At 41.6% G+C, this 9,935-nt stretch overlaps 1 protein-coding gene across 15 annotated transcripts in view; it reads left to right on the top strand.

The window, feature by feature from the left end:
• The first annotated feature begins 5,915 nt into the window (after positions 1-5,915).
• The window catches only part of Epb41l3 (erythrocyte membrane protein band 4.1 like 3), a 172,878-nt gene continuing 168,858 nt past the window's right edge, over positions 5,916-9,935 (top strand). For 3 of the 15 annotated variants that reach the window (XM_026789503.1, XM_026789505.1, XM_026789501.1), the window contains exon 1: positions 6,008-6,192. In XM_026789503.1, the coding sequence (XP_026645304.1) occupies positions 6,138-6,192 (55 nt within the window). In that variant the 5' untranslated portion in view covers positions 6,008-6,137. Of the gene's footprint in view, positions 6,193-9,935 lie in introns of all 15 variants that reach the window. The other 12 variants (XM_026789499.1, XM_026789498.1, XM_026789494.1 and 9 more) reach the window with 11 other exon arrangements.

Genomic DNA, 9,935 nt, shown 5'->3' with positions numbered 1-9,935 from the left:
GCCACCACCGCCCGGCAAACGTTAGTTTTAAAATATCTTTCAACATATACTGTTTAGCATTTTAAAAGTAAACATCTGTTTAATACCGAGAGAAATTAAATTGTAGACTCCAGATGTAGTTTGGTTCTCTGGGGCAATATATATTTAAATCACGGTTTTCTAACGAGCCTCCAGGCAGCTGCCAAGTTTTGCTTCCTCCACCAGGATCTCCCTGCAACCTTCTTCTGTCTAGATGAAGAAATGTGTGGAGAGCTTTGCGTGCCTCTCCCTCTGCTGCCAGCAAGTCCAACAGCTATCATATTATAGTGCTTGACCTCTGCTGATTTTCCTTTTTCTAAGAAAAGCCAACTGGGGGACCGTGGGGTCCCTCTCCTTGAGATTCCATTTGAGAGAAAACCCTTTGGTCTTTCAATTTAAAGCCTCTGGGGATTTTCTATAAAAACACCTGGAAACCAAAATTTCTAGTTTGACATAAAATTTAACATCTGTATTTTCTTTTTTTATGTTAAATGTCCACTAGGAAATGCAGCATCTTTAGGAATCAAATTTCTATGCATAAGACCTAAATGATATTTGATAGACTTTGTGTGTGTGTGTGTGTTGTGCTGTGTGTGTATTGTACTATGTGTATATGTGTGCTGTGTGTATATATACTGTGTGTATGTGTGATATGTGTATATGTATAATGTGTGTATGTTGTGGTATATGTATGTGTATTGTGTGTGCACTGTGTGGTTGTGTATTTGCGTGCTGTGTGTTGTGTGGTGTGTGTATATGTGTGGTGTGTATATGTGTGCTGTTTATATATGTGTGCTGTGTGTATGTGTGGCGTGTATATAGGTGTGCTGTATGTATGTGGGGTCTGTATGTATGTGTATGTGTGGTGTGTGTGTGTATGATATCTGTATATGTGTGCTATGTGTATATATGTATGTGTGGCATGCATTGTGTTGTGTGTATATGTGTGCTATGTATATGTGTAGTGTGTGTGTATGTATGGTGTGATGTGTGTATGTGTATATGTGTGATGTGCGTGTATATATGGATGTTTGTATGTGTGTATGTGTGATGTGTGTATGTGTACTGTGTGTGTATATGTATGTGTGGTGTGTGTATATGTGTATATATGTATGTGTGGTATGCATTGTGTTGTGTGTATATGTGTGCTATGTATATGTGTAGTGTGTGTGTATGTATGGTGTGATGTGTGTTTACATGTATGTTTGTATGTGTATGTGTGATATGTGTATGTGTACTGCGTGTGTATATGTGTGTGTGCTTTGTATATGTATGTGTTGTCTGCTCTCCTTTCTCCCTGTACTACCTGTGTGGGTTCTTGCTTCTTCCTGTATTGAGGCTATGAGGAGGCTCCTTTTGGGTCACTTGTGTTTCTGCATTCCAGCTCTGACTCTCACCCATCGCACAAGTTATGTCAGCGTGACTGTTGAGAGGGAATCATGCTTACTCCTCCTTTTTTCCTTTCGTCCCTTTTCCCTCCCTGATTTTCCATCAGTGTGACAGAACACACGAGACAGTCAGCTAAGTTGGAAAGGCTTGTCTGGCTGCTGCTTTCAGAGGCTTCAGGTCATGGTTGATTGGCCTTTGGGCCCCCGGAGAAGGGAATCATGACGGAAGTGCCTGGTGGAGGAAGAAGGGCATCGTGATGGAAATGCATGATGGGAGAAACTTCTCACCTTACTCAAGAAAGCAAAGAGATGAAGGGCAGCCTGGGATCCACTAAGCCTGTGGCTACACCTCCAATGACCACACTAGCCCTAGCTCCCAAAGGATCAACCATGTCCCAGGAATACCATCAGCAGGGCTGTCTTTCAATGTTCAAACCTTTGAGGGACATTTAAAATAAAAATTGTAACACTCTAAGAAGAGCCCACTGAAAAACTATAATTTAAATACCCTAAGGGTAAAGTCCCCAGAATTAAGCTTAAAAAAAGAGAAATAACAAAAGCCAATTGTAAACTAGTTTCTACATAAGTAGTAATAATAATAGTATAATTATTATACTATTATAATAAATGTAGTTATTTTAATTATGAAAATTGACACTACACATTTTAATTTTAATCTACTCTTTGTCTACCACATAGGAATGTAAAGACATTTTTATAAGGAAAAATATAAATAACACTTCATACCACATTCTTTCAAATATGGGCTGATTATCTTCTTCTAAGTTTATCTTATAGAGCCACCTGATGATTTGAACTTATTCGCCAGAGAATTGATGTTGGGTTACAGACAGAGGCGTGTGTGGGCCCTGATGGGAAGCGACAAGCCAAGCCAAGACCTGTGCCTACAAATGGACAGTGGTGTCAAGAGTGGAGATACATGCTCCACGGAGTCACAGTGGTTTCGCTTTTCACAAATCTAACTCTGTGAGAGAAGTGCCAGGGGAAGATGGAGTAGGAAATCTTAACAGCAGTTAGCGGATCTCTTGAGTAATGCTGGAAAAAAGCAGACGTGTGTGTGTGTGTGTGTGTGTGTGTGTGTGTGTGTGTGTATCTACCCCTCTGTATGTCTAAACACATCTCACCCATATATTTATGCATGAATATATGCATGTATGTACATTTACATATGTCTAGCTGTAAAGCTATCGGTGTATGCATCTCTACATGCACATGTATGAATATTTATATATGTACATAGAGCTTCATACTTGTTCATGAGTGTGTAAATGCATATTTATGATGATTTATTTTATTCTTTATGTGTATATATATACACACATATATACATGTGTGTGTGCATGTATATGTGTGGTTGCCCACAGAACCAGAAGAGGATGCCAGATCCCTTAGAGCTGGGGTTACAAGCAGTTATGAGCCACCCAAAGTGGGGGCTGAAAACCAAACTCCAGTCCTCTGAAAGGGCAGTGAATTATTTTAACTTCCAAGCTGCTCTTCCAGCTCATCATCTAAACGTTTTTATACATATGTTTATATGTGCACATATGAATGTACGTATACCTGTATGTATGAGTATGTATCAGTGTCTCCATACATGTATGTGTAGATATACCTGTGCATCTATACATATGCTTATAGATGTTGTCTTGTGTATCTCTATGTGTGTGTGAAAATATATTACCCACAGAATAATTTATGAACGTGTTGTCACTAGCCGGTGCTTCTATTTTGGAAGACTGGAAGCTTTAAGAGGCAGGACTGTACCTGGAGGGAGGAGCTCGCTAACATCAAGCCTCGAAGGTCGGTCATACCCGGAGCACAGTTCTTCCCTCTCTCCGCTTCCTGTCCATGGAAAGGTGGGCAGCTTACTCCACCACATGCTTGCCTCTCTGCGGTGTTCGGTCTCCACATGGGCTCAGAATTGCTGGAGCCAAGGACCATAGATAAAGATCTCCGAAATCATGAGACTAGAGAAATCTTTCTGGGGTTCTTGAGATGCTCAGCTAGAAAAGGTGCTTATCACCAAGCCTGATGGTCTCTGAATCCCACATGGTGGAAGGAGAGAGCTGATTCCCAAAGGCTGACTGACCTCTGACCTCTCCACACTCAAGCACATGAGCACGCGCGCGCGCACACACACACACACACACAAATAAATAAACAAACATTTCGTCATTTAAGTTGGTCATTTCAGGTGTTTCTTCACAGTGATAAAATAACTACTTCATGTGTCTTTACATACATGTGTGAATATGTATCAGCACATATATGCATCTATACTTAGGAGTCTATACTCATGTGTGCATGTATATTTACTTATATGTATATATATTAGTGCTTGTATGTGTATATTTGTGTATCTGTACATGTGAGTGTCTGTGCATATCGATACATATCTATACACAGGAGATATTAAGAGAGAAAACAATGAACAATGAAGCAGGAGGAAAGATGGGATGTCAACCCTCCCATCTTTCATCATAACTGTATGGCTTTGGGGGAAATTTCTTAACCTCCTTACTTCAATCCCCTCATCTTCCCTTTAAAAATAAGAACAACTCGTGTTCTGTAGGTCGCTCTAGTGAAGGTCACATTCAACCCTGTTGGTAAATCTTTGTTTGTGTATGAGCAACTAAAAGTGTTAGTCACCAGAACACTGTTTTATCAAAGCTGAGGCCAGGTGACAGCAATGTCGCCTTGAGTGCTGTGGCTGTGAGTCAGCCCAAGGGGTTCCGGTGTAGCCTGGTCTCCCAATGGCCCAGAAGTATCTGTTGAGATTGCCAACAGTTCAAGCTATACCTCACAGACAGCTACTCTACGCACAACCACAAGAGGATGGAGAGCGCGGGCCGCTCCTGTGTGTTATGTTGAGAAAGGGGGTCTGGTCCTGCTCTGGAGACTGCAAGGACTTGGGGTCTGTGGACTCTGACAACATCAGCAACATTGTAAAATCTCTGCCAGTCTTCTGCTTATTTGGTTGATTTTAGGACCTTGGATGTACAAAATTGAAGTCCCAATGACCTTTGGCCAACCTAACAATCTCATTGGCATTTCCTCTTTATGTTGTATCTCATTATTAATTAGTTTAAATAGTGTAGTAAGCATTGAAAATACTTCCCAAAACAAACCCTAGATTTTTGACAATAACCTTTGCCTTACATTTGGCCAACCCTTCATCCCGTTCTAGCTCCACCTGACAGAATCCTTAAGTCCAACCTATTTGTCTCGCCTATATTTTATTTTTACACTTTAATGGCATTCATGACTATTCTGAAAATGAAATTTTAACTGTTTTAAACTGTTCAAACATAAATCCTGTGGTTTACAGCCCTTGGATACTTTCTGGCGTGAAATTTTACCTATACTGCGGTATGTATAGGTAATGTATGTATAGTAAATGTATTTCCTCTTACACGTTTAATACTGCTGTGCCTTGGTTTTGAGAACCATGCTGTGAGGCGGGAACTGGTCTAGTCTTGTCCATCATAACTGTAGTTCTTGATGCCCAGGTCTGAGAAGCTGTCTTGGATCAAGTGGAATTGCTGAACCACAGAGTACCTAAATGCTCAGCTCTGTTTTGCTGCCTTAATTAGATCATCATTAGCGTATGGCTAACTTGGACTTGTTGGGGTTCTTTAGTGTTTGTTAACTGGTAGCTGTAAACTGGAGTTTTAATTTATACCATTTGATGCAGTTACCCCCTGTTGGAGTTTGGATTTCTATTGCTCTCTTGCTCGATGGTCCTGATCCCCTCTTGTCACGCAGTCCTTCACGGTCATGACATGTCTGCTCCTGCTTTTCACTATCGTGCGGCTGAGTTGAGCTTTTCCGGCTGGCTTTTTGGAACATGGACCCTATCACTGGACTGTTCTGAGATATTTTCCTCATCCGTTAAAGATAATGTATTGTTCATAGGATTGACTTAAAATTAAATCAGTGTTTGCAGTGAGTACTTTACACTCCTCCGTAGAGCATTGTAGATCTCTGAATGGTTACTCCTTCCTTGTTGAGCAGGCGCCAACCCCTCCCACAGGAACCACCCATCAGTGGGTTGATTCTGTTAGAATTTGACCCATCTACATAGTGGGGACTCAGCCGTTTGGTGTATCTCTGCTAGAATTATACTTTAGGACTAAAGCAAGGTAGACACATTCAGACCTACTTGGATAATATATGAGCAAACAAATTGAAAGGAAAAGACAAAATAAAGGGCAAACATGGGTGTAATTTTTCTATTGATTGTAACAGCCTTCCTGTAGAATTTTTGATGTGTGTATTAATATGACAATATGGATTTTGAAAGTAGACCCAAGAAAACTGAAAAACTCACACCAAACATAGGATTCCACATTGACCCCTGGAAGCCAGGGTTCCATGGAGACCTAGACGCTTCGGGTTTTCTGCGTCTCCCTCCTAGAATCTCCTTCCACAGCATTTTGGAGAGCACTGCACCGTCATGCAGAACCGGCACTGGGAAGCCGGGGAAATACTAGAAGCAGAATCCCAAGGACATTCCCAAACGCTGTACAGTTACTGTTTCCAGCTCCTGGCTTGATTTTTGAGAGTCGCATTCAAGGGAAGAATTTGGGAGGCATAGTAAAAACCTTGCTGTTCTCTCCTGGAGCATCCTGTGCTTCCCTGAGAAGAGCCTCAGAGGAATAGGAGCCCTGTGTGGATGCCACGGTAACATTGACATTGCTGCAGTGCAGCATGCCTTCCCTCATCTGCCTCTATCTCTGCTCAAAGTCTCTCCTAGGACTCGGAGGTAAGCCTTTCCTCTTGCTGTAAGATGAATGCGGGCCCGTGCAAAGTGATGGCAGCTAGGAGTTGTCATTAGAATCTGAATGTGATAAACAATTAAGCGAATGAACGCACAACTTCTACAAGGCAAATACCGAAATTACCCTTAACACATCCTAGTCATAAAATGTTTGTTTGCTTATGACTTTGCTCTGATAACTGTTTTTGTGCTTGACAGTACTTAGTAGGGAAATTTGGGGGTAAAAGGACATTAAACTTAGCCACAATGTCAGCTCACCTTATTTTTTTGTTTGTTTGTTTTGTTTTGTTCACTTTCATGCACAGCACTCCAACCCATTTGGCTAGGAATTCTCTGCTCTCAGGAAGCATGTTTGAACAGTCTGGGAACAGCTTTTAGTTGTGACAGCAACTTACAGTTTAGGAAGTCCTTAGGAGAGAAGTTTGAACGATCTCCAAAGAAAAGAGTGTTGTCTCCTTGGGCTTCGCCTTTGAGGCTCACAAGTTGCGACTCATTTTATTCTGTGCCAAGAACTAAACACAAGACTAGCGCAGTGGAACTCAAGTTTACTTTGTATGCATGTGCAGAAACAACTAGCAACCTGATTACCTTGATGTATGGATATGTGTTCCCTAAGCATACAAGGACAGGACTGCCTTGAAACCCAACTCTGCTGCATCAAGAGAGAGCTTAGTGCTTGGGTCTCTTAAGGGGTGTCTTGATCTCTCTGTGGTCCTCGGGATAGTGGGTGTCAACAGTGACTGGAATCAGAAGTGACCAGTGAACAGTTTTAAAGAGGAGCAGCAGAAACTCAGGCAACTCAGGAACTTCTCTCGGCGAAACCTTTAAAATTTCCATGTTTCACAAGGGTCTGTCATGTCTCAGAAGTGACATTTCCCATCTGCTTTACACACTTCATCCTGACAGCCATAGGACAGTGGGATGCATAGGAACCTAACCCTCTTCCTGCCAACTACTTGGTGCTTCCCCCACCCTCTGCCTATGACTTTCAGAAACAAAGCTATATATATTTTAAGTATTCCTACGTTTGTAGTATGTTTTCCTTTGCATGCCTAACTAAGAAATATTTCTGATGCCTTTGAAGTGACGCCAGATATTCTTTTTTGTGGAATCATTTAAAATCTTTTCAAACTGGAAGTTAAGGGAAGGGGGATGACCCTTTCTTCCCAGGCCTGTAATGCCAGACTTAGGTGATAAAAGCGGTTTTGCACATCATACATATGGAAGGCATGACATTCTTGCGGGTTGCATCGTTCAAATTGTATGTGTCAGGATTGTAAATGTCACTTCGGGATTTAATGCAAGAAGTTCTAGGCTTGCATTTTTTCTCTTTCCCTTAGAGGTGACCTTGTAGCCACAAACATCTCTGGTTGTCACCGAACGAGGTTTGCCTGTCCTTCCCTGATGCAGCTCCCAACCGCTTTTGTTCCTTCTTAGAGAGCTACCTACTTCTTTTCACATATGACATGACATCATAATGTCACACGTTAACTCTAACCTTCAAGGCAGGCCTGTCTACTAGAGAAGTCCCACACCCTTGAATGTAGGAGCTTACAACATCAGTCAGTAGAGAACTGGTGTCATGGCGTCAGCTTATTTCTTCAGGAGTCTGACTGACTAGCAGTTCAGAAAGGGCCGGTGACACCAGGGCCACTAATCTGTAGAAGAGAAATTGGGGAAATTTGAGAAGAAGAGACAGATCCTTTGGGTGATTCCTATCCATGAACACACTTTCCCATGAATAGGAATTATTTGTCATTGGTAAGAATTATTCTATATATGGTCTTTAACTTAGCTGGAACTTGGGAGTGAGTATTTCCAGAGTGTTTGAGGGGGGAGGAAGGGCATGGTTATTTTTCACTGATAAAATTTAGGGACACATCTTTAAAGTGGCTGGTAGTTTGTTGCTTTACCTAGATATGGAAGACTAACTATCAGAGTTCTCTTTCAAACCAATAAGGAATGAGATTCTAACCCAAGATGTTGTTATTTTTACTGAAGTTGATTTGGAAAAGGTAAACATTTGGCCAGGGCTTATGAACATTCTTTAGAATGAATTGCCACTAAAGTCTGGTGTGTTATCCAGACTGGAAAATAGCCCTTACAATGCATCATACCAAAATGTCATCTACTACTCTGAGCAAGGAATCCTTAGGAGTTTGTTACAGAAGAGCTTAAAAAATGTGAACTTGGGATGATATTTAAATCGTGATCACTCCTTTTCCCATTCTGAAACAGAGACAAGGAAGGCTCTAAATAGGTTTACATTCCCTTTTCTAAGAAACAGACATGTACTCATCAAAATAGAAATTAGCGTGATGGTTGCTGATGCTCCCTAGTGAGAGAGTTAGAGCCAATGATTGTATTCTAATGCTTAGAATATTTTCAAAGATGTCCACAACCACTTCCCTTTGGCCAAGGCTTCGTAATGCCACAGGCTGTTCCCTTTAACCTTCAAAGTCGTCTGGCGCAATAGAGGAGCCCGTTACAAAGCAATGCACACAATTATAATTCCCCATGTGTAATGGGCTCATATTCAGAGAGGAAAAAAATGTCTCTGAGAACTTGGCATTGGATAAGAAAAAAAAACAGGCATTTAATACAATGAGACCAATTTTATTTCAAAGATTACAAAGTTTGATGGGAAATGCTGATAGAGTTTCTTTCCATGACATTGGTTTGCTCCTTCACCTCTGACATCGCTGACCACATCTTGTTGCCAGGCAACAGCAGAGAAATAAACCTGTGTAACAGAAGTTCCAAACATAAGAACGAGCAGGCTGGGTTTGAAGAATTTAAAAGCATCTTTCTTCATGTGCCTAATGTATTCATCATAAGCCTATACAATTCATAAATCTCTTGAAGCACTGTAAAGAAATACGTTCACTATCTAGAAAAAAAATGATGATTATCTTAGTCCAAATGCCAAATTCTAGGAAATGAGAAATAGCACCGAGCAACCCAGAGCTGTTATAAAGCCCATGTAGGAGCTCATCCTCTTAGTTAGGGGAAAAGCCAGCTGAGGTCAAAGCCAATATGCTCTTGCTCAGTACACTCTTTAAAAAGTATTGCTATTGGATTTAAAGGTATGGAGATGGTGAGGAAAGGAACCAGGCAGACACAATGAGGAAGTAATCCCTAACAGATGAGGCGAGAGTGGGCACAGAATGTCTTTAAGAATCAAAGCGCGACTGTCTACTGCCTTTTACAAATGTAGAAAGCTACTCCCGCCTCCAGAACTTCTGAAAGTATCAAGCTTTGTCCCCGCACACAAACAAGAAGCATCATACCTGTGGCTTCAAGCATTTTCCTCACATACATACAAGAAGCATCATACCCGTGGCTTCAAGCTTTGTCCCTGCATACATACAAGAAGCATCATACCCGTGGCTTCAAGCATTTTCCCCGCATACATACAAGAAGCATCGTACCTGTAGCTTCAAGCTTTGTCCCCGCATACATACAAGAAGCATCATACCTATGGCTCAGTGGGCAAAGACAGCTGTCACTGAGGCTGAAACCCAAGATCCATCTCCAAGAAGCTCCATGGCAGGCAGAGGTAACTGAGTCTGCAAGTCAGTCTCTAACCTGTACACTACTTATGTGGTGGATTTCACAACCACTTGCATACCTAAACACAAGTCTGTGAGCATGTACTCGTGCACATGCGCAAGCACGCACAGGTGCGCACACACACACACACACACACACACACACACACACACACA

The sequence above is a fragment of the Microtus ochrogaster genome, unplaced genomic scaffold (assembly GCF_000317375.1).
Source record: "Microtus ochrogaster isolate Prairie Vole_2 unplaced genomic scaffold, MicOch1.0 UNK20, whole genome shotgun sequence".
Classification (NCBI taxonomy): domain Eukaryota; kingdom Metazoa; phylum Chordata; class Mammalia; order Rodentia; family Cricetidae; genus Microtus; species Microtus ochrogaster.
This window is presented reverse-complemented; position numbering and strand designations above follow the sequence as displayed.